Genomic DNA, 25,407 nt, shown 5'->3' with positions numbered 1-25,407 from the left:
GATTGTGGCTCATTGGCGCCGGCTTTCATGCGACACAAATCGGGGGGCGTGGACGTCGGACAACCCGACTGATTTGGACAAACCGGGGAATTTAAAAACCAAATTGTGTCACAAGATCAGCCCTCACATGCACCAGGAAGAAGATGGTGAACTCCGGCGGACCTCAGCAGGGGAAGGGACACATGCAGGAAATTGGACGCAAGATCTTAGTGAATCATCGGACATTCCGGATCGGCGGCGTCAATGGGACGGGTAAGTATGTTTGTTGGCTTTTGGGTTCTCACCCTCCTTGTTGTTGATTAGCCACACCTACCATTCTTTACAGGGAACACAGTATACATATTGCAATGAAGTTCTCTGATCCCTGTCTTTGTGCTTCTGCTGATTCCACTTTTTTTCCGGCTTCTGGCTCCTGAACGGCTCCTTATTAAATGTATAATAGGGAGCCGCAGTCCAGCCAGTCACCCACTCCACACCATTTTTAACCCAAGTTTATCGGGTTAAAGGGGGTATGGTGAGCTGATTAGGGGCTGGGTTAAGCGAGCCATCAGCTCACTGAGGGGAGCCGTCTCCCATCACTCTTGATGTCAGTGAGGGAAGGGCTTGCACAACATCTTAATACACAGCTCAGCTGCTATAGAACCTCACAATACACAACTCAGGTGCTGCAGAACTTCTTTATTCACAATTCAGCTGCTGCAGAACCTCATGATACATACCTCACCTGCTCCAGAATCTCATAATACACACCTCATCTGTTTAAGAACCCTATAATACACGCCTTAGCTGCTACAGAACCTCATAATATATACCTCAGCTGTTGTAGAACATCACAATACACATCTCAGCTGCTGCTCTGCAGATCATCATAATACCCAACTCAGCTGCTGCAAAACTTCATCATACACACCTCAGCTGCTGCAAAAAAAGCATATGATGTGAACATCATTTTTGAACACATCTCCTTGGGCCGGACTGCATTCATATGAAAAGTAATTTAACCCCTTACCGACCTAGGACAAAAATGTACGTCCAGGTCGGCGTCTAATTAGCATTTCTGGACATACATTTTCGTCCTGTACTGCTGTCACACTGTGACAGCAGTGTGGGAGCACGGGCACCCATGGTAACACCTGGGATCACTATAGCCGCGATCCCAGCCCTCTGTCATTGTGCGCTCCAGCCTATGCATCTGCATATGCTGACTCTGTAATACACTGCCATACATCAGAGTGTCCCAGAGTGGGACAGTAAAAAGAATATTAAAAAAAAGTTTAAAAACAATGCAAATAAAAAATTTTATAAAAAGTAATAAAAGTCCCCTTAATGCCCCATAAATGGCCAAAAAAATAAGTGAAAATCATGATACAAACTACACATATAACATATCACCAAGTCTATAACAACCCATAAAATAAAATAAATTCATTGCTAAACCCATACAGTGAACACGTTAAAAAAATAATAAAAACACACAAAAAATAGGATTAATGCACATCCTACCAAGCAGTAAAAAATGATCAAAAACTCACATTTACACCACAATGATTCCAATAAAAATTACAACTCATGACACAAAAAATACTTCCAGCTCATTTAATAAAAATCCAAATGTTACAACTCTAAAAAGACTGCGATGAAAAAACAAGTAATTTTTTTTCAGTATAATTAATCAAATATAAAAACATCTATAGAAATGGGATATTAGAACAGAAACAAGTACAAGGAGGTGTCCATAATACAAATACATAAGTCTTTATTGAAAAAGCAAAGAACATTACCCATGAGGAAGCCTGCCTACACAGGCGGAACACGTGGGGATCTTTCTTCAGTCCCCGGTGCCCACGACTTACAAATTTGACTATATAGGTAACTATGGCTATATGATCATGTATACATACACTCACCGGCCACTTTATTAGGTACACCATGCTAGTAACGGGTTGGACCCCCTTTTGCCTTCAGAACTGCCTCAATTCTTCGTGGCATAGATTCAACAAGGTGCTGGAAGCATTCCTCAGAGATTTTGGTCCATATTGACATGATGGCATCACACAGTTGCCGCAGATTAGTCGGCTGCACATCCATGATGCGAATCTCCCGTTCCACCACATCCCAAAGATGCTCTATTGGATTGAGATCTGGTGACTGTGGAGGCCATTTGAGTACAGTGAACTCATTGTCATGTTCAAGAAACCAGTCTGAGATGATTCCAGCTTTATGACATGGCGCATTATCCTGCTGAAAGTAGCATCAGATGTTGGGTACATTGTGGTCATAAAGGGATGGACATGGTCAGCAACAATACTCAGGTAGGCTGTGGCGTTGCAACGAAGCTCAATTGGTACCAAGGGGCCCAAAGAGTGGCAAGAAAATATTCCCCACACCATGACACCACCACCACCAGCCTGAACCGTTGATACAAGGCAGGATGGATCCATGCTTTCATGTTGTTGACGCCAAATTCTGACCCTACCATCCGAATGTCGCAGCAGAAATCGAGACTCATCAGACCAGGCAACGTTTTTCCAATCTTCTACTGTCCAATTTCGATGAGCTTGTGCAAATTGTAGCCTCAGTTTCCTGTTCTTAGCTGAAAGGAGTGGCACCCGGTGTGGTCTTCTGCTGCTGTAGCCCATCTGCCTCAAAGTTGGACGTACTGTGCGTTCAGAGATGCTCTTCTGCCTACCTTGGTTGTAACGGGTGGTGATTTGAGTCACTGTTGCCTTTCTATCAGCTCGAACCAGTCTGCCCATTCTCCTCTGATCTCTGGCATCAACAAGGCATTTCCGCCCACAGAACTGCCGCTCACTGGATGTTTTTTCTTTTTCGGACCATTCTCTGTAAACCCTAGAGATGGTTGTGCGTGAAAATCCCAGTAGATCAGCAGTTTCTGAAATACTCAGACCAGCCCTTCTGGCACCAACAACCATGCCATGTTCAAAGGCACTCAAATCACCTTTCTTCCCCATACTGATGCTCGGTTTGAACTGCAGGAGATTGTCTTGACCATGCCTACATGCCTAAATGCACTGAGTTGCCGTCATGTGATTTGCTGATTAGAAATTAAGTGTTAACGAGCAGTTGGACAGGTGTACCTAATAAAGTGGCCGGTGAGTGTATATTCTTTTATTCTACACCATTTGAAATGGATTTGAGGTTTATACTATCTATATGATTGAATAAAGGATACATCTCCTCTTTGCCTTGTTACTACTTCCTTGATCTTTTGTGTACACCGGTACTATTGTTTTGTCTTATGCACCATGAGTGCTTTTTAATTGTTCTTAATCATGTTGCTTGCTTATTCAAAAAAGATTTATGTATTTGTATTATGGACACCTCCTTGTACTTATTTCTGTTCTAGAATTTAAATTGGGTGTCATTTAGTTATTTCCTAGACCCTTTCCTATTTATTTGTTGAAATTGGATATTGTCGTAATCGTACTGACTCAAAGAACATAAATATAATGTTATCTGTGTTGTACTGTGTATAAAACAAAAAGTAAAAGTTAACTCTTTACTGACCATGGACCAAAATGGACATCCAAGTCGGGCGGAGGTTCCTGCACCTGTCACCGTGACAACTGTGAACATGACTGCTTAATCTAAAGAACTATAGGGGGCTCACCTGCCCCCACCTTGATAACCACCTCCTGCATGGCAGGTTTGTGGGGGGGGGGGGCTAATAGTCTCCATGGCAGCCCCAAAGTTAGATGAAGAACCCCTGGACTCTCTTCAGCTGCTGAGTGACAGATCCTGTTTCCAACAGGATCTTTCACTATGCATGTCAGCCTATGCATCTGCATAGGCTGACTTCCCTCATACACCACCATACATCAGTATTGCAGCATATTAATTTGAACAAGCAATCACAGTACTGCTCACAGAGTGGGTCATTTTTTTATATAAATGCTAAATATTTTAATAAAAGTCCCCCCAATGCCCCATATATTTTAAAACTTCCACATAAAATACAGAAATTTAACAAAATATAAACAATGGGCTATATACACCATAAAATAGTGTTTCAATACTCTTTGAGGGGTTTAGTTTCAAATGGGGTCACTTTTTAGGTTTTTTTCTTGTAACCAGCTACTCCCTTTTGCTCCTTCACAGAGCTCACAGCTCTGAGAGGGAGAGGGAGTAGTAGTACAGGAGCACAAAGGTGGGGGCTGAGGAGTGAGCAGCACAGACAAGTCACATGTTGTTTTTTTTAAATGCATCCAAACCAAAGCCAACCCCTAGAACTAAACAGAGGATTCTGTCAAGGTGCAAGGTAAGTTATAACACACAATTATATTATAATGCAAATGCCTGGAGAAAGCAGAAAGGCATATTTGCGATGCAGTTTTGACGGCCTTTTGCAACCTGTCTTCAGTGAAAATTAGCTCCCTTGTGACAGTTTACTTTCAATGTTTATTGGTAACCTATTTGGGAGTAACATTTAGAAACCAGAAAATGTTCAACATTTTCAAGAATTTAAAATTTTTTCATTAATAAATGCAAAACATTTATTTAAAAGCAAAAATGCGAAATATATACGGCCGATGTATATACGGCGTATATACGTCCCCCATACATCGCACGGCCCCATACGGGAGCGGTACGTTGCTGCATGCGTGCGGCACCGTACCATTCCATAGCCTGTAGAAAGATAGGACATGTCCTATCGTTCTATGGAATATGGCGCCACGCGCTGTGTATTCCTATGGAGAAGGGTGGGGGTGAGTGGCAATCTCCCCCTCCTCCTCTCCCTGGCGCCGATGTATGCCCGCCATGCTACAGTATGGTGGGCATACATCGTGTGCATGTAGCCTTAGGTGAAGTACAAGTCATGAGAAAATAATCTAAAAATCATATTGGTAAGTTAAAAAGTTCTAAAGTTTTATTCACATGCAGATTTGAAAAATAGGGCCCCGTCCTTACTGTGAAAAGGAGCTTGGTCCTTTAAAGGGTTAAAGGCTGTGGGGAGGAGCCTAGCCCGTGTGTTTATACGTTTACACATAAACCCTTGCAATCGGGAATGAGGACCACATGTTTTCCATATAAACGATGCCAAACATATAATTTAATACAAGTTTATATGCTAACTATATTTTACACAAAGTCCTGTGGCGTATATACGGCCGATATACATCCCCCATACACTTCTATGGGCTGACGGCATTGTACGGGAGCGGTACATGTCCTATCTTTTCCCGTAATACGCCGCTGTGCACCATTTATCCCTATGGAGAGGGGCGGGGGTGAGCAGCGCTCTCCCCTCCTCCTCTCCCGGGCGCTGCCGTGCGCCCGCCGTGCTACGCCGGTGCGGCAGGCAATGGCAGTGTGCATGTAGCCTAAAGCCATGTTTACACGTTGCTTTTACATTGTGTAAATATTGCATTTACATAGCTTGTATATTAAAAGCAATGAAAATACCACGCGTGAACGTTGCCTAATACTGCACACACGTAAACATACATGCAATACTTGTAATACACTAATTTTGCAGACATACAATTACATACATACATGCAATACTGTACTTATAATACACTTATTTTGCATACACAGACATATGCAATACATATAACACACTTGTGCACACATACATACATTAATAAATAACTGCAATACAAATTATAAACTAATACAGCATACAGATGCTTCCATACACTTAACTCTTGTAGTGGAGGCAGAAGTCTTCTGAATAGAATAGATCCAAACTCATTTAGGATATCATTGCAACATGAGGCCGGTTTTAGGGGTTAAAACTGCCTTGTACATGCATCTATGTTGTTTGTGCAGGCATTGATGTGATCTCTTCACATACTCTATTCAATCATTTTAACAGTTCATATCCATGCAGCACCTCCAATCCATCCCCTCCTACTCAATGCACACAGGGCCGGTGCTAGACAAAGTGGGGCCTTGGGCAAAACTAAAAGTGGGGCCCCAAAATAAAACTATTTTATGACCAGTAACGGTCAGCAAGAGGCTGACAAACTATGGTAAAACAAACTCTAATATTGTAGAATTTTATAGCAGATGGGCAGCACAATGGTTCAGTGGTTAGCACTACAGTCTTGCAGCGCTGGTCAACATCTGCAAAGAGTTTGTATGTTCTCTCTGTGTTTGAGTGGGTTTCCTCCGGGTCCTCCGGTTTTCTCCCACACTCCAAAAAATAGAAGATTGATTAGTAAATAGATAGAGAAAAAGCGAGTTATAAAAATGGTCAGATTATAGGAGATAGATAACTAGACAGATACAAAAAGAAAGTCCAAGCAGCACAAACCTTCAGAGAAAAAGAGAATTGGGTGCAGGCAACCCAGGACCGGGCCTCAGGTCCTCCAGTAATAGTATAAAGAAAGCGGGCAGCACTCCGTTGTAGATAAAAGTAAAAAAGTGTCTTTATTCCATAGTGAGCAACTGTGACAGCGACGTTTCGGCTCTGCAAGAGCCTTTCTCAAGCCATGGCTTGAGAAAGGCTCTTGCAGAGCCGAAACGTCGCTGTCACAGTTGCTCACTATGGAATAAAGACACTTTTTTACTTTTATCTACAACGGAGTGCTGCCCGCTTTCTTTATACTATAACTAGACAGATAGATATATAAGCGGGAGATAGATGAGAAGCTTTTTCACCCGGGAATTCAAGCAAGGGGTATCAACCCTTTCACCGCCCAGCATTTCTGGATATTTTGTCGCGTTATTGACCAGAGCAATTTTTACAATTTTGACGTTTAAAAATAAAATCAAAATTACAACAAAAAGAATTAAAGTAAACCCAACAGACCACATATTTTCTGAAATCAGACACTTGCCCCATTTCCAAAATTGCATTAAAGAGTTTATAGACATGCGCCTTAAAGAGTTTATAGACATGAGCCTTAAAGAGTTTATAGACATGCGCCTTAAAGAGTTTATAGACATGAGCCTTAAAGAGTTTATAGACATGCACCTTAAAAAGTTTATAGACATAAACATTTTATAAAAAATTCTTAAAATTTGACTTTGATGGCAAAAAATTTGTTCCAAACAGAAAATATTTACCATCACATCTCCTAAATGTAAGAGATGGACATGTGTAGAGTTCACAAATGTCCCATATTGATATGTTCACATAAATAAATCATCATAATGTCACTAAAACTGTAATAACTAGAAATCTGCTTTTCAGCTAGAAATTTTAAGACAGTCACAACCTGCAAAATATATCAATAAAACAGAACAAAAAGTAAAGGTGCCATAAAACCTATATAATTTTGAAAGCAGACAACCAGGTGATGCATTTGGCAATTAACATTCAAAATTTCCTCTAAAATATGTACCAATCCAGATACTTATATAAAGGAAATATACTTTCCTAAAACAGCAAAATGTGAGGAGATCATACAGACCCCACATGTGTATATTCACCAAGATATGCAGCAAAGGGAATGTTAAATCCACAGGGGACAACAAACTCTGTGAGCGTCACACAGATCTATCACTGTATTCTCCTTACACAACGGTTACCCAAATAAATAACTATATATCCATAAACCAGGCTAATGAGATAATAAAAGTCACATTTAGATGTGCGCCAATGTATTAGCCGCACAATAACAGAACCCTCCGTGCTTCATAAGAATGAGAGTGAGAACATTAGGTGTAAATAATGGAGGATGGTGGGAAATAAAAACTTTATTCTGGAACGTGTGTGTGTTTTTGGTGTTACATATAACTTTATGGACATGTCCTGGTTGCGGTGTTAATATGTCGCCACATTAGGCGAAGAGGATCGAATGTTCCTCGTATCAGTCAATTTTCGGAAAAAAAAAAAAGCTATCACGAAATAAAAGGCAATAAGAGAGAAAGTGTGTTCTTAGATAGTTCTGCATAGAGAAGGGTTAAAATAATGAATATTAGTTGATATTATCCCTTCTCAAAATATAGTAACATATAAAGTGAATATTTCCATTATCTGAGGTGCAGCAGCTCCTGTGTGCAGCAAATTCTCCCTGTATCCTGATGGCTAAGAATCTGGAGGGGGATACACTTCAGGGGGCTGTATCTCTGGCTCTGTGACACATAGAACCTCATTTCTTTTTACCTGTGAATGCTGAAAGGCATTTTAAAATCAGCATAATATAGGCTATTGGAACCTGACACCAGCTAAAAATGACATTCCAGGTGACAGCTTCGCTTTAAGTTTCTGCACCAAAAACCATGCTATAAACTGTGATAGGTTTCCACTCAGATACTGATTATAAAAAAGCAAAATTTTTCCTGCAGCCACAAAAACACCAAGCGAATTGAACCTTTACATATATAAAGAGAAAGAGAAAAGATTTAAATTTCTCCTGTACCTGCACTTCTCTGTCTCCATATTTCTGGGGGTTTTTGCTATTTTGACATTTCTTCCTCAACTTCTTTAGTTCAGACTGACACTTCTCAATAGACTCAGACTTGGACCGATGCTCAACTTGATATTTTTTCAGTGTCGCCTGGGGATGGTGAAGGAAGTGCTATCAGTTGAAAAGTGACAATCCCCTGATACTAAGAAGGTGTAACACATATCACAATAGACAATGTAGCAGAACGGAAGCCATACTACGTACTGTTAAATACTTAATGTCTAACTCCAGTTTGTGTTCCAGTTGGGCCAGGAGTTCAGAGTGGAAAAGTTTGAGCTGAAAAAAAAAAGAAATGTATTAGTTTGTCTCTTGAGGCTTCCTTCAATGTTATAAAAGGTAACAAAAGTTTTCAAGATATTCATACTGCCATATATTTCTACTTTTAAAGTTAGTATTATGCTTAATTGGATTTGAAGGCAATAGGAAATATGAAGAAAGGACTACTACTGCTCCTTCAGGCATTGACTTTAATTAACGCATACAGTTGTCTTAATGGATGTAATTTCCTATAAGAACTGTTGCCCATCTTTTACAGAATGCACACCCAGGTAAGTTGATATATGCTTCTGTGGTGTATTTTTTCTGCCATTGCGTTATCATCTGTGTGTGCTGTGTGCGAATAGACTGCACCAGTCGCATGTGTGTTTAACATCTGATTTATTTCTGCCTTTTTGCAATGTTTTTGCACAGGAAATTCGCAGATACCGCAAAACCTAAATTTGAGCAAAACTGTTAAAATTGAGCAAAAACTATAGAATTGAGCAATTTTTCTGCTGCAAGCTTGGTTTTCTCCATTGCGCTGCATCTATCCTCCCGTCTGTTGTTTTTTTACTTGTGTTTACCTCATTTATTTTCAGGGATATTTTTTAACTTGCGCTTATGCTGATGCTTATATACACCTACTATAATCAGGCTTACAGAGCGCAGGCCGGCTGTTCGAGGCCAGCAATTCTAACTGCATGTTGTTTTGGTTGGAAAGTGCTGTATGTTGCGGGGGATGTGTAGGACAAGTCTGGAGACCTGTGCACACACTGGGGCACATTTACTAAGAAGAGTGCCCCTTACCTGCCGCAAAGATTACCTAGACAACTAGCATGTCCTCCCCCTAGAGAACAAGCATGTCCCCCTCCCTTTTAACCCTTTTAACAATGAGCATGTCCTCTCCCCATTGGCCACGACCTCGACCCCTCCACGTTGGCAACAAGTATGTTCCCTCCATTTTTTTTGTTTTTTGTTTTTTTCTGTCCTGGAGGACTGTCTGCGTTTTTGTTTCAATAATATTTTCTATATGTTAATAAAAGTGTGTGTTTTTTTTTTTTCATAGTTTGCAATAATAGCGGTGCTGTCTAGTTGACGGTGCTCATTACTAAGGGCTGGCCTTAGTGTTTGCCTTTTTTTTGCCAAATTCACACTAATGCAAATCCCATTACCCCAGTACCCACCGGTCAAGGGGCAGCTGAAGGCTGTTATAACAGTGGGCTATCCCAGCTCAGAAATTGTAGGCTGCTGCTGTTTTTTGTATCTGTCTGATTATAAAAGTAGGGGGGACCCCAATGTGTTTTTTTTTCCATTTCTGGCCCAAAAAAATTCCCCCTAATTATAAGGGGACACCACGCCATTTTGTTTTTACATTTCTGGATGAAAAATAATGGGGAAAAAAGTGGTGTGAGTTTCCCCCTATTAAACGGGGGGGGGGGGGGGCTAGGTGTTTTTTTTTTCATTTGTGGCCAAAAAGAGTTCTCCATATTAATAGGGGGGACCCCACAGAATTTTTCCCATTTCTGGACGGAAAAAAAAGCTGCACGAGTTATTAATAGGGGGTACCCTATGTGGTTTTTTCCCCATTCCCAGCACAACAGTAACAGCCTGCAGCCGCCCCTCTACCTGACCATCTATAGCCGGTCAGGTACTGGTTTGTACCCAGCCTTTATTAATGAGCACCGTCAACTAGACAGCACCACTACCATGGCAAACTATGAAGAGTATTGCAAAGAAAAAAAAAACACTTTTATTAACAAATAGGAAATTTTATTGAAACAAAAACACAAACACACTTGTTGACCATTTTATTTGTAAATAAATGCTGGTCATCGACCTAATCCTTTGAATCCGAAGTAGTCTACAAACACACACACAAAATGGCTTGTTGCCGAGGGGGATGGGGACATGCTCATTGCCAACGGGGAGAGGACATGCTCGTTGTCTAAGAGGAGTGGGACATGCTAGTTGTCTAGGGGGAGGACATGCTCGTTGTCTAGGTAATGTTTATGGCAGGTAAGGGGTTAAACAGAACTAGAAAGGGAAAAAAAGTCAGTAGGAACAGATACATTTGAGGTGTATGGAGACAGAAAATCCAGGGTGTGGTGCAACTATACACTGCAACTATACACACAGAATGGGTGAGGGGACAGGAAGAAGAAGATTACAGAGACAGGTAATGAAAACGCACTTCATAACAACATGGCCAGCTAGCCGCCCAAAGATTAATGCAGAATGTGCGCTTGAAGTCAAAAAGTTCTTAGTAAATGTGCCCCAATGTGTGCACAGGTCTTCAGGCTTGTCCTACCATCCCCCGCAACACACAGCATTATCCAAACCAAAATGACGTGCAGTCAGAATTGCTGGCTTCGGACAGCTGGCCCGTGCTCTGTAAGTCTGCTCAAAGTAGGTGTATTTTAGCGCAAGTAAAATAACGCTGCAAATAAATCTGGCGAACACAAGGAAAAAAAACAACAGACGAGAAGATGCAGCACAAAGGAGAAAACCAAGCTCACGGCTGAAAACCAACAGCACAAAAAAACCCTGCAAAAATAGGAGCAACTACAAAATTGGAAAAAACGCAAAACAAATAAAAAGCACACCAACCCACCCAAAATAAATAAAGATAAATCTCCCCCCTGTAGTAGCAATGGACCCACATATACCATTCTTTTGAAAATTCTCAGTTGATAAATCTGGTGTTGCACTCCCAAGTAAGTTGATATATGCCTCTGTGGTGTATTTTTCCTGCTATTGCGTGACATCAGAGTTATGTTTTTTTTCTTGCAAAAAAACCCTCAAAAACAATGTTTGCACAAAAATTTGCAACAATTATACGCCAAGAAGCTACATAGAACTAATGATAAATCTCCTCCTTAATGTCAATCATTGTCAGAATAGTGAATGTAACAGAGAAAGCTTTTGAGCCAGTCTACCATTTTCAAATTCAAAATTGTGTCAGAATTAATCAGTGCCACCAGCCACCCCATAATTCTAGCATATCTGAGGTCATATATTTTACACACACATACCAAAAATTACAACTGTTTTATTGTCTCGTATCTGTTACTGACATGATTAGTTGGGGTTATCTACACCACATTGAGCTGATGCTACACCTAGTTTTTTATTTTCTTACTAAGTTACGAGTAGTCACAATAAAATCACTGTCCATAGGGAATGACAATTCCCTTCTCTGGTGGAGTAATTTTTATCTCTGTGAAAGGGTTGCAGACAATTGAGTAGCCAGGGACTTTTTGTTTGCTACATGCTGGGATTTCAGAGTAGGAAACATTTTTTTCAAAAATCTACGCACATTTTTAGAGCGATATTATTTCTAGAGATTGTGGGGGGCATTCATTATTTTTGGCTAGTTGTTCTTTTTTGACACCCTATTTTAGTTGCTGTTTTACACTGTGATTTTATATTGTGGCATACTGCCTTGACTGGATTCTGCTTACCATAATGTTATTCTCTAATTGGTTTTTGTGTTTTTTTTTCAATGGAAAACAAAGTAAAAAATAAATGTATGCATTACCTTAATAGATATCTAGCTTCAATTCATTCAGCAATAATGAAGTAGTATTAATAACATAGAACAACCCCAACACTTTACTGTAATTACTCCAACTCTACATTTTGTAAAGAACTAAGACCACACAACAAATACCAGATAACATAATGTAGAAAAACCTGACAGAAATCCCCACCGCCAAAATACTGTTTCTGTTTATATGACCAAAATGATAAAAGAGACTGCAAAATGATTTTTTCCTTCAAAGAAACATGGACCAGATGAAAGATATTTTTTTTACTTTTAGTTTAATATTGTAGTGAATTAGAACAGGTACAATACTTTTGTATTCATTAATTAAGAAACTTTCAAATTTGTTAAATTGGAACAACCAAAGATGGAAAAAGTCCATGGGGCATATTTATCAGGACTAGAGATGAGCGAGCACTAAAATACTCGGGTGCTCGTTATTCGAGACGAACTTTTCCAGATGCTCTCGAATAACGAGCCCCATTGAAGTCAATGGGAGACCCGAGCATTTTTCAAAGGGACCATGGTTCGGGAATAAAATGTGTTATTTAATTGAAAAAGAATGTCTTCTGATAAGTTAGCAGATGTATGCAAACATCTGCAATCTATTCTTCACTGTTCCGTGCGTATATTATCTCCCGACAAGTTAACAGATGTGAAGAACAGTGAAGAATAGAATAAAAACAGTGAACACAGGATGATTTAAGTGAAAAACGCAGTGAAAAACACAGTGAAGAATAGATTACAGATGTTCTGCACATCTGCTTACTTGTCGGGGTGATACGCTGTCCCGGGATCCGCTCCTCTTCTTCCACTGAAGTCTCCCCGTGCTGCCCGATGTCTGTCTCCCCCGTGCTGCCCGATGTCTGTCTCCCCCATGCTGCCCGATGTCTGTCTCCCCCGTGCTGCCCGATGTCTGTCTCCCGCGTGCTGCCCGATGTCTGTCTCCCCCGTGCTGCCCGATGTCTGTCTCCCCCGTGCTGCCCGATGTCTGTCTCCCCCGTGCTGCCCGATGTCTGTCTCCCCCGTGTTGCCCGATGTCTGTCTCCCCCGTGCTGCCCGTTGTCTGTGTCCCCCGTGCTGCCCGATGTCTGTCTCCCCCGTGCTGCCCGATGTCTGTCTCCCCCGTGCTGCCCGATGTCTGTCTCCCCCGTGCTGCCCGATGTCTGTCTCCCGCGTGCTGCCCGATGTCTGTCTCCCCCGTGCTGCCCGATGTCTGTCTCCCCCGTGCTGCCCGATGTCTGTCTCCCTGGTGCTTGATGTCTCCCTGCTGCTTGATGTCTCCCCGCTGCCTGATGTCTCCCTGCTGCCTGATGTCTCCCCGCTGCCTGATGTCTCCCTGCTGCCTGATGTCTCCCCGCTGCCTGATGTCTCCCTGCTGCTTGATGTCTCCCTGCTGCCGTTCCGCGCGTATCTTCCGACAAGTAAGCAGATGTGCCGAACATCTGTAATCTATTCTTCACTGTGTTCTTCACTGTCTTTTTCACTTAAATGATCCTGTGTTCACTGTGTTCACTGTTTTTATTCTATTCTTCATTGTTCTTCACTGTGTTTTTTTAATTAAATGCTCGATCTCGAGCAGGGGAAATACTCGTCCGAGCAACGAGCCGTTTCGAGTACCTTAATACTCGAACGAGCATCAAGCTCGGACGAGTATACTCGCTCATCTCTAATCAGGACCTCTGCACAACACCAGTGGTGTAGAGGCCCTGAAATAAACGCAAATGCTAGCTTATTGCTAGCTTTTGCGATTATTTGCCCGATCCACCACCTTCAAGCCAGTAGGGCGTAAAGGGGCACGAGCGCCAGCATATGATAAATATGCCCCCATGTGTCTTAGAATTGGAGGTGCAAGGAATTTATCCAACTCCAGAGGGCCCATTTTAACATTAACTAAAAATACTGTAGAAAATATTTTAAAAAATACTTACAACTTCCTCCAGCTGGACCTGAATTTGCCGATGAACTTCAGCCATTTGAAATAAAGTGTCACCTGTAAATATTATACATGTAGATTAGTAAACTTCCTAATTACCATACATTATTTTGCTTCCCCACTGCTTATGCAAAAGGTATTTATTTACTAATTGAATGCCTTGTATTTGGGTTACACTAGCATCACACTACTGGCAAAAGAACAAATGAAAAGCATACAGTAATGTCCAACTCCATGTAGTAATAATGAAGACTTGAATGATAAACACCTTATCATGTCCTTCCAACCAATTTTAATAAATATAGTACACTAGGTGTAGATCCCAGCATCGTCCAGATAATAAATAACTGCTCTTAGCTATAACAAAATAGAATGGGTATACAAAAAATATTATAGATCTATCTATGCATCTATCTATCACTGTCTATCACTCACTTACTCACTCTCCCTGCCTGTCTCTCAGTTACATTCCCTGTCTGCCTATCACTCACTGGCTGTCTCTCTGTCACTCAGGCACTCTCCCTGTCTGTCACTCAGTTACTCTTCCTGTCTGTCTCTCATTTATTGTAAAATTGCTTGAATATTTCTAAAGTACCCCCACCATAGCTCTTCACTTTTTGAAATTTCCAATATTTGTTTACAACCGGATCTTCAGGTGCACCAGTGTCTTGAGCTGTGGGAGCTGCTCCAAGTGTTACACTTCCTACCAGTAGCACATCTAAAGAGGCCCTCTATCGTAATGAGTGGCTGAGGAAATTCTTTCCCCTTGATTGGGAGTTGATATGCTAAAAATTCAAGAATTCATCAGGTAAGCACCTCTAATTCTCTTCACTTTAAAATCCAATCACCACAAGTTATTACCCGATGTGCCATCCTCTGTTTGTCTCTCATTTACAATCACTCGCTGTCTCTCTGTCACTCACCCTCCTTGTCTGTCTTACTGTCTCCCACTATCCCCGCCTTTTTTCTGTCACTCACTCACTCTCCCTGCCTGTCTCACTCTCCCCATCTCTCTCAGAGCTCATATTAATGACCTCTGGCAAAAAAGAAGGTGAGGTGTGACTGATTGGTTGCTTATTGCAACAGCAGACAATATGGTGGTTATCATATTACCTCACATATAGCTTCACATCTTACGACACACGTAAGCTGTATTATACTCATTGTCTTTAGTAAACAATCTACGCTCAGAGCTCATATTAAAGACCTGTGGTCACAGCTGTGCTGTGATTGGTTGCTTATTGCCAAAGCAGACAATGGGTCCGGTATATGGTGGTTATCATATTACCTCATATGACATCACATATTACTTCACATTTTACCTCACATCATTCACAGCATTCACACATTGCATTTTTTTTGCGTTAATGCATGAGTTTTCAATTCATCACAAAAGATGAGCACAGGTGCTTTGCCTAATTACATTGCTGTCAACATTGAGTTTACAAAACGGGTGTGTTAACATGACGTTAAGGGGTATATTAACACATTGTTAACATATACATTTGTTAGCACTTTGTTAATCTATCCATTAACATTGTGTTAACACTTGCGTTATGCAAACGCAATGTTGACAACAATGAAATTAGATAAATCTCTTCTCAGCAGTTGTGATGCGTTTGGAAATGCATGTGGTTACAAACAAAATGCAAATGCAAAGTGTGAATGCAGCCTAAGCTGTGTTACACTCATTGCCTAAAGTAACCTATCAAATCTCAGAGCTCATATTAATGGCCTGTGGCAAAAAAGAAGCTGAGCTGTGATTGGTTGCTTATTGCCACAGCAGATAATGACTCCTGTATATGGTGGTTATCATATTACCTCACATATTACTTCACATTTTACCTCACACATAAGTGTATTATACTCATTGCCTATTGTAAGCATATTAATGACCTGTGGAAGGACAGCAACCAATCATGGCTCAGCTTCCAACTGCTACAGCAGCAGCAGACAATGGCTCCTGTATATGGTTGTTAATAAGTAGATTTTAGAAATCACAGGGTTAAAATACTGGCTCAAAACCTAGTCTATGATGTTCCTTGAGTCAGCGAAAGCGGCTGTGCAAAATTTGGTGACTGTAAATGCGACAGATTCCATTAGCGGTCATACATACACTCAGCTTTATATATTAGATGATCAATGTACTACATTCTGTATAACACAATAAAACAAATGGACAAAATACTCTTATTACAATACTCCCTGCTTTCCCTTGCTGCGCCTCTTGTGACATAATTTATTAATTTAAGTGTTGGACCCACAATTATGGTGTTTTCCGACACTCATGACTTGTTCATGTTTCGGGTGCAAAACTGCAGCGCTGCTTGTGAATCAAACACTTTTCCGGCACTTCTAATATTCCGACTTTGTTTTTGACGGCACAATTTTTGGCACAAATTTAGAGTGCAATTACACCTTCAAGAATGGGGCGAAAGTTCGAAAACCAATGTGTTCATGCCCAAATCATTAATCCCTTGTGCAACAAACTTAAATCTCTGAAAATACAGCACATTTCCAGTACCACCCTACACCCAAAATAATAAGTTCCCCCATTAATTAAATTAAATCTCAGCAGGTTCTTTTTTTTTAGAAAATCACTGTCGTATTTCATGCAAGCCATTTGCATGCTTGTTTCACCATGTAATACATACATAGATGGGCTGGGCCTGCAGGAGTGAGAGCTTTTCTTTGTAAGCGGAGTGCTGGCTGTAAAGGGACCAGGAATTTTCTCTTACCACTTCTATATGTATGTCCTAAAGGATTGTGCCCCGTCTAGGATTTTCTATACATTTGACTATATGTCTGATACTAGTGGATCTTCCGAAGCTAAATGAAAGTGTATATAAGCCTGGGCCCACATTGTCAGCACACAGCATCTCACATCACTAAAGAGTTAGAGAATCAGAGAATCCCCACCCACACTCTAGAATTTTACATGGACCACTAACCAGCAATAAAACTGAGCAAAATTGTAAAGTAAGGGGTTAAAAATTATCTTTATTTTGTAAACTTTAGATTAGAGAATTTTCTTTCATGGAGAAGGCATGCTTGATGGTAAGGGGGCTGCCTTACAAGGTAGTAAAAGAAGCATGTTTTTTCTTGTCCTATTCTGGAAAACGTATCTACAGCTAATAAAGAACCTTAAAGCTAACATGATGAATCTACCATCATATCTGCTTCTGATGGTAGTTTCCTCATGGTACAGTATGTTTTTATGAAATTTTTACATGGAAAAGATGAAATTTGTCAGCACCAGCTTCAAATTGTTACCCTCTGCAGCTGAAATAAAGATGAATATTGTTTCCAACTGTTTTTACCCTAATTATGACATTCCTGCAGTTCAACGTGACTCAGATTAACTTTTAGTTTCATTCCATTTAAGAAGACTAAGACATTACTAATCACTTACTCCCACATAGCTGAAATACTCAGGCAGGGATGTTGATGTCGGGTATAGTGTTATAACACTATTATAACATTACTGCTAAAAATGATTTTATGTGAAGGAGGCAGGGTATATATAAAATAAACAGTCTACTGTTCCATGTACACAAGGTGTGGAAAACAATATTGCTGTTTGGATGGTGATAAGGGAATTGACAATGAGTATTACATGACTCATTTTCAGCTGGAGGAAGTACCAGTTACAGTCTAGCAGTTTACAATGGAGAACATTTAGGGGAATTTCTGCTAACTAGTTATCAGGTACCAGACAAAAATAGAGTTGCCTACTTGGTCCTTATTGTGCAACTCAACTTTGTTCCAACTTGGCATTACATGTTTGTGGATAGATTTGGGTTGTCGAGAGAGTTGGTGAATAGAAAATTAAATTAGTCAGTCAGAATTCTCATTATATGTGATGCATGACAAGGAGAGGATTTGTCAGTACTTCCAGTATGAAGAGTATGTAATAGATAGACCTTACACAACTAGAAAGGTATGTCCTTTTAGAGCTACAGTATGCCCAAAAATCCATTACTAAGTGCTAGACTTTCACATAGCAGTACTTTATTAGTAGTGGGTCTAAAAAATATACTATTTTCATTCTCTTTGTAGAATTAAGGCCCCTTCCACACTTGCGTTGAAGATCACTTCAGAGTCAGATCAGGGTGCAATCAGGGTTTGGTCAGTGAAAAACTGACATTTTGCATCAGAGTTCAATCAGTTTTCAGTCAGAGTTTGTGCAGTGTCTCAGTTTTTCACTCACGTTTTAAAAGCAATTTCAATGCGTTTTTCATGCGCAGGTAATGGACTCAGGACTGAGCTCTATCATTTCTATGGCAATTGATGCATGAAAAACGATTTGCACTTGCGTGTGTCTCAGAGCGCAATGCGTTTTTGATGGGTCTCCATAGACTTGTATGGTGCATTTTTCACGAGATTTAAACGCGAGTAAAAAAAACCCCGCGTGTGTGCATGAAAAAAAATGGAAGTCTGAAAAAGCCCATTGATTACAATGGGTGAGAGAAGCAATGCAAGTTCTGCGCGTCAAAAGCATGCGCAGAAAACGCACGTGATAAATGCAAGTGTGAAAGGGGCCTTACTCCTGTTTTTTGCTGACAAATACTGCAGCAAAGTGTGGAGCAAAAAAACTTCTGTGTGAAACTGGCCTTAGCTGGCTGTGTCTATTTACCCATCAATTGAGGTTAACAGCCTCAGCCAGTAGCAGTTTCCTTTGGCTGGAATATCCTGTTGGCAAATCTGAAGAAGTTTTCACTGCAATTCAAACTGAGGCTCCAAATGAAGATACTAACACAAAAAGGGAACCCACCACTGCAGTCAAGATTTTACCTAGGTCCCTGCTGCACCTGGTGTCTCTTGACAAATAAAAAAAGCTCAGATGCCCATTTAGCCTGTCATTAGCTGAAATGCTGACAAACCTTTTTATTGATTATTGGCTATAATATTGGGTATCTCTGAGTATTTTCTTACGGTATGGAGACACCTAGAAGAGGAGAGTAACATGGATCAGAACAGGGGGCATAGAGAGAGATGAGTGACCTATTGATATGTTAATGTTTGGCCCATTAAAATCTAGTTTTTTTTATTGCTCTGGAATATTAGAGTAAAGAGAATTTATTTATGTTTCTGATGTGGGCAAAAGATGTGTTTTTGTTGGTCTTAGTTTAAATGCATGTCGTGGAGAAGTAGTGGTTTTTGGTGCTTGGTTTTTGTTGCAATGTATTGTATATGTCACTGCATCACTTCCTCAAAACCACTGTGAACATCCAATGTCAGTATTTTCTCAATGAACAGATCTGACAATGTAAATGTTGATGAGTCCCCTTAGAGAAACTTTGATTTATAGCTAAGTGTTTTGTATCAATATGAAGATAATTTGGAAACAAAAGATGTTAATAAAAATAAGTAACCGTGGCAAGAAGAGGGGGGACCCAGAAATTCCAGACACTGGCTGTCTGTGCACCTCTCACAATTCATTCTAGCACTGAAGCCAGTTGCCAGGGCTGCAAAGAGGGAATTTTGATTTAAATTAAGAAAAGCCAGGAGCTGGCAAAGTTGTCATGGAAGGAACAGTGCAGACACTTACGGACATTTAATTTTCCTTTCCCCCTGCAGGAGCCACACTATATTCTATATCCAAGCAGTTATATGTGTTAGGAGACAGTTAACAGGAATTTCTTGCACTCCGCAGGAAGGCAGAGTTTCCTGTTTAATCAGCTTGGTCATGAATCCCTGAACTTGAAGAGTCTTGCACAGTAAACTTATAGAACATTAAAGAGCCAAAAGCTTGAGTGGGGGACATAGCTGGAGCAGTGCTGAATAAATAAAGGAACACATGCAACTTACCCAGCTCCTTAGATCCTTGGCTAATGCTAGCTAGTTCCCCCAATTTCACCAAGGCATCAAAATAGCCTTTTGCTGCTACAGTGACACCTGTGAGGAGATAAAAAAAAATATTTGAATTTAACTTTGCAACAGTCTAAGTCTGTCTGGGTTCATATAACGACAATAGTAAGTTTAATTTTCCATGTAGATAGATAAAAGTGAGTCCTCATTTTTATTATCTGATTATATTTGCAAACTTTCAAGACTACTCAGCTCTCTTTATCAGGTATGGTATAACACAATGGGGAATAATTAAAATGCCATATCTGCCAGTTTTCTGACTTTTCATTGGTTTTACAACTTACTTGCCACTTTCAACCAAAGTGGGCATGACCGTGTGGGGAAAAGGGTGGGACGGGGTGGAAAACCGGCATAGACTACAACTGAAATCTCATCCTGGCAGGCGAAAATGAATTCTGGTGGCAGGGCGCACAACCTGTTTTACTAAGAGGCTAGAGCCACTCAGTAAATCCGTTGTGCAGTACAGGGGGGTGGGGATTTAGACTGGCACTCTATGGGAGGGATTTACTAAGTCTGGCGCATGCACGTCTGTCGGCATCGGAGATCAGTCTCCGGAAAGCACAGCCCAATGTATTTAAGTGGGGCAAGGCTGTTAGTAATTAATGGGTAGACGGAACTGATCAGTCAGGCGCCATAAAAATGCCGACATCAATGAGATGTGCGTCATAATTTTACATGGACTGCGCCTTGATTTTTCTATCTGACCATTTTTTTTCCTGGTCTATCGTGCGCCAAAAAATGCACCTAAAAAAGTCGACAAAATACACATAAATGTGGAAGATAATGTAAAAATGTTAGGCCACGCCCACTTGCGCCAAAAAAAGACAGAGGAGTCGGGATAGTCGGAAACATCTGTTCTTTCTGGCGCAAACTCATTATAAATGATCCACAACAGTTCTGCGCCAAAAAAAACATTAAAATCCCGGCAGATGCGATAATACATGTGCCCCTTTATATCAATTCCAATAAATTTCTCTAATATCTTAAGAAAAACTGGTTTATGAATAAAAAGAAAACATAGCAATGCTGTGGTTGATGAGATAAGTGATATGAAACAGAACCATCAGTGTCAAGGGACACTGATTGAGATCTGGTCCATGACTGTTATGAACCCACTAAGTATGAGGGTCACATTCCTTACAGGAGTTTGCCCATCATAGAAAGTTCTCAAATTTTAATACCTTAGTGATGTTTACACAATAAAGATAATTTTAACCCCTTACTTTACAGTATTACTCAGTATAATTGCTGTTTTATCTCCTAATACCCAGCGATGGTCAGTGTAAGATTCCAGAGTGTTGGCAGGGACTCTCTAAGCAGACACTTCATGATCCCTGTATGCTGTGAGATTCTGACAATGTGCTTAGGTCATCAGGGTACAGAGTTTACACTTTTTATTTAGCTTTCTAAAGTATCTGACACATAGAAAAAGAGAGATGACACAGATCAGAGTTGAGAGATGATAAAACACAATGGCACTCTCATCTCTACTAACCCTCCTATAACATACACAGAGTCAGCCCTGTTATATGCCTCCCTCAGATAAAGACCTTATCTGTCTGGAGCTTGTAGAATAAGCCTCTGCACACTGCTGTAAACACTAGGATTGATGGAGACAGGTTGGAATTATTTCTGTGAAATGCTGTATTTTTGTCAATAACTGTGAATTACAGAATGTGTTATTTTGTTATCCAGTATATTTGAGAATCTTGTCCTCATGGGAATACCACTTCAAGTCAAACCTGGACGTTGTACGGTGTGCAGACCCCATTGTAAATTTTGAGCTTTCCTACCCATCATTAAATAATGATGCAATTAGGTCCTCCATATTTTCATTGCATTATTGTAATGTTTTATTTACTGTTTTTTTTTAATTTAAGAATAGGTCATTTACTAAATACAGTATGTAGGTATTGGGTAGAACTGAATTAGGAACTGAGGAACACAATTTCTTCCCTTTCCCGAGTACAGGCAGTCCCCGGGTTACATACAAGATAGGGTCTGTAGGTTTGTTCTTAAGTTGAATTTGTATGTAAGTCGTAACTGTATATTTTATCATTGTAATCCCAGCCAGAACTTTTTTGGTCTCTGTGACAATTGGATTTTAAAAATGTTGGGTTGTCGTAAGAATCAATATTAACACTAAAGCTTCATTACAGACACATTTGATAACTGTTACAGCTGTTTATTGTAGCTTAGGACTAAAGCACAATAAGTTACCAATATTCCAGAGGTCCGTTTGTAACTAGGGGTCATATGTAAGTCGAGTGTTCTTAAGTAGGGGACCGCCTGTATGTCAAACATTGTCATAGACATCATTTCACAGACACTTCTCTTGGCTATCTCATACATAAATTTGACCGGCAAATACTTAACATTTGCTCAGTTATGCAAATTCTTGTGACGTAACTACATTGTTACTGTTTTGCTCTTGGTTGTGGAACAATCTTTTTTTTCTAGTATACTACAAATTACAACCTATTCTCATATTCCAAATACCTCAGAATTTATTAGATGGATTTTCAAGTGAAAGGTTCCTGGTTAAAAACTAGAAGTAGCCACAAAGTAGATTTGCCAAGAAAATAGAAACAGCATCATGAGGCACATTGATAGTGGTCTCTTGGCCAAGAAAATTGGCAAACTTTATAATACCCAGAAAGATTCGTGTTAAATGTTAAAAACCAAATGCAAACAAAATAATAAAAATGTAAATTTTTAATTTTTAGGTGCAAAACAGAAAATGCAACAAGATGACACGGATTTGCAGAAATAAGAATATGCTAAATAGATGGTGGTCAAAATGATTGTCCATAAAATAACAACAGTGTAGTATAGCAGCTATAGTGGAAGGTGAGATATGGAGCCTGAAAGTCAAAAGTTCTAGCTATTTTTACTAAAGATGAGCCGACCCATTCAGATTTGGGTTCCCTGAGTTCGGCCACACCTTTGCTGAGTTCGACCACACAAAAGTTTGATTTGAGTACCTTAACCCGCACCAGTAACACCCGTGCCCAGTGCTGGCACAGATTGTGTATGTTAACTCTTTAAATGCCACCTGTAGCTTATCACTAGTTAATTGTTGCCCTTTGACTATAGGTGATGTTGGATACACAAGGGTATTATGCTCCACATGTGGCAGGACTGTCCTACACTCCGTCCTTTCTGGGACTGTATTCCTCTTATATACCATGTTAGCGGACGTTTTGTACCTGTGACCTGTGCAGCTAAGAATGGTCTCTTTATCATTTCCTTAAGACTGCTTGTGCAGTTCTTACCTGCCACTGGAATAAAAGAGTAGATTCTCCTTCCATAGTTGAGTGGGTACGTAAGATGAACTACATTCACGGTACTGAAGGGTGGCTGCTGCCCTTCCCCCCCACTTCCCTTTTCTTGCCACTCCATTCCTTATTGTTTTTACTTATTTTGTAGGCTATATGGACTCTTTGATTCTGGTTTTTATTCACGTTTTCTAAACTTGAAAATCAAGAAGCTGGATTAAACATATAAACCCTCCAACAAAACTGTATCTCAGTGATTTGTTACTGAGAAAACAAAACACATAAAAAGTATACAGGATGAATGTCACGTCTTCATTGACACAATTAGATGAGGGTATATATCCTGACATAAATGAGGAGAAGCTGTAATACTCCTGCTGTACATACACTGCTCCACTATAAAATACTATTAATCTGCAAGATATCTAGACAGTGGTGACTGGATACCATGATGTCTGGGTGATGGTTATATGACTGATGTGATCTTTAGTCTATTCCATTGGATGCTTTTTATGGACTAATATGTGGGCTGCACCATTTAAATGATAAAATAAGTGACTTGCATTCTTCATTTTCTAGAGGAGCTCATGTCTGCAGCTTCCACCGCTAAATTGAATCACCAGGATCGGATTTACAGCGGGTGCAAACTGGTGGGGGTCCTCCCCTCAATTTTATTCATTAAAGGGGTTATCTGGGTTTAAAATTTTTTTTATGGCCGGGCTGGGGAGGGCTAGTTAAACATAATAAACATGTACTTACCTCCTCCGGCGCTGCTGATGTTCCGGAAGCCGCGCACAGGTCCGCGATGTGGACGGCTCCTCCCATCCCTCCCTATCTCTCAGCGTTGTAAGCGCTGGGAGATGGTGCGCGTGGGAGCTTCCGGCTGGCCGGAAGCTCCCTGTGCGCCCTTGTACTGAAACCAGCACACGGAGAAGACGGGCCACGGCGCGGGACATCGGCAGCACCGGAGGAGGTAAGTATATGTTTATTGTGTTTAAATAGCCCTCCCCAGCCCGGCCATAAGAAATTTTTTAAACCCGGATAACCCCTTTAAAATAAATGTTGCTAGTAATAAATATACATACAGCCCACTGTGATAAATATTTCCAGCCCCCCTATAATAATTATATACAGCCCCCCCCTTTAATAAAGATATCCAGCCATCCTATAATAAATATATACAGCCCACTGTAATAACTCTATACATCCCTCTGTAATAACGATATCCAGCCCCCTGTAATAACTTTATACAGCCCCCTATAATAAATATGTACAGCCGACTGTGCTAACTATATCCAGCCCCCCTATAATAATTATACACAGCCCCCCTATCAGAACTACATCCAGCCCCCCTATAAGAACTACTGAATGCCCACTGTAATAAACATATGAAGCCCCCTTATAATAAATACAGCTCACTGTAACAAATATATACAGCCGTAGGTAAAATAATGAAATTGTACTCACCTTCCCCTGATGAACACCAAGTTCTTCCTCCTCCCTTGTGGTTTCAGCATACGTACAAGATAGGGTCCGGAGGTTTGTTCTTAAGTTGAATTTGTATGTAAGTCGAAACTGTATATTTTATAATTGTAGATCCAGACAAAAAAATTTTTGTCCCCAGTGACAAATGGAGTTTAAACATTTTTTGCTGTAATTGGACCAAGGATTATCAATAAAACTTCATTACAGACACCTTACAGCTGATTATTGCTGTCTGGCATTGGCGGCACAGTGTGTGACGTCACTGCACTGCACTGCCAGCGGCAGAACACCACCTTCTTGTGTACGCTCCGATGGTCTATGGCAGAGCAGGGAACTTATTGCTCCCGCGTTCTGCTATAGACTGACGTCTATTAAATACAAGTTCTAACGTCAAGGCCCTTTTTAATTTATGTGTTTCCATTTATCAATCCCCATCTTCACAAATCTATAACTTTTTTATTTTTCCATGTAGAGAGCTGTGTGAGGGCTTGTTTTCTGCGTAACAAATTGCATTTCATAGTGAAATATTTATTATTCCATGCCGTGTACTGGGAAGCAGGATAAAATTTCCAAATACAGTGAAATTGGTGAAACAATGCATTTGCACTGTTTTCTTGTGGGCATCGATTTTACGGCTTTCACTGTGCACCCCAA

General features: G+C 40.4%; 1 protein-coding gene across 4 annotated transcripts in view; it reads right to left on the bottom strand.

Annotated features, from left to right (window-relative positions):
* The window catches only part of LOC140064031 (BAR/IMD domain-containing adapter protein 2-like), a 152,455-nt gene that overhangs the window by 50,668 nt on the left and 76,380 nt on the right, over window positions 1–25,407 (bottom strand). For all 4 annotated transcript variants that reach the window (XM_072110434.1, XM_072110433.1, XM_072110435.1 and 1 more), the window contains 4 exons: window positions 19,931–20,017; window positions 14,115–14,176; window positions 8,586–8,657; window positions 8,334–8,471 (listed from right to left, as the gene is read on the bottom strand). In XM_072110434.1, coding sequence (XP_071966535.1) covers window positions 8,334–8,471; window positions 8,586–8,657; window positions 14,115–14,176; window positions 19,931–20,017 — 359 coding nt within the window. The remainder of the gene's footprint in view (window positions 1–8,333; window positions 8,472–8,585; window positions 8,658–14,114; window positions 14,177–19,930; window positions 20,018–25,407) is intronic.

This window comes from Engystomops pustulosus, chromosome 6, assembly GCF_040894005.1.
Source record: "Engystomops pustulosus chromosome 6, aEngPut4.maternal, whole genome shotgun sequence".
In the NCBI taxonomy this organism is placed as follows: domain Eukaryota; kingdom Metazoa; phylum Chordata; class Amphibia; order Anura; family Leptodactylidae; genus Engystomops; species Engystomops pustulosus.
Note: the sequence above shows the minus strand (reverse complement) of the source record. Positions and strands in the feature narration are given on the sequence as shown.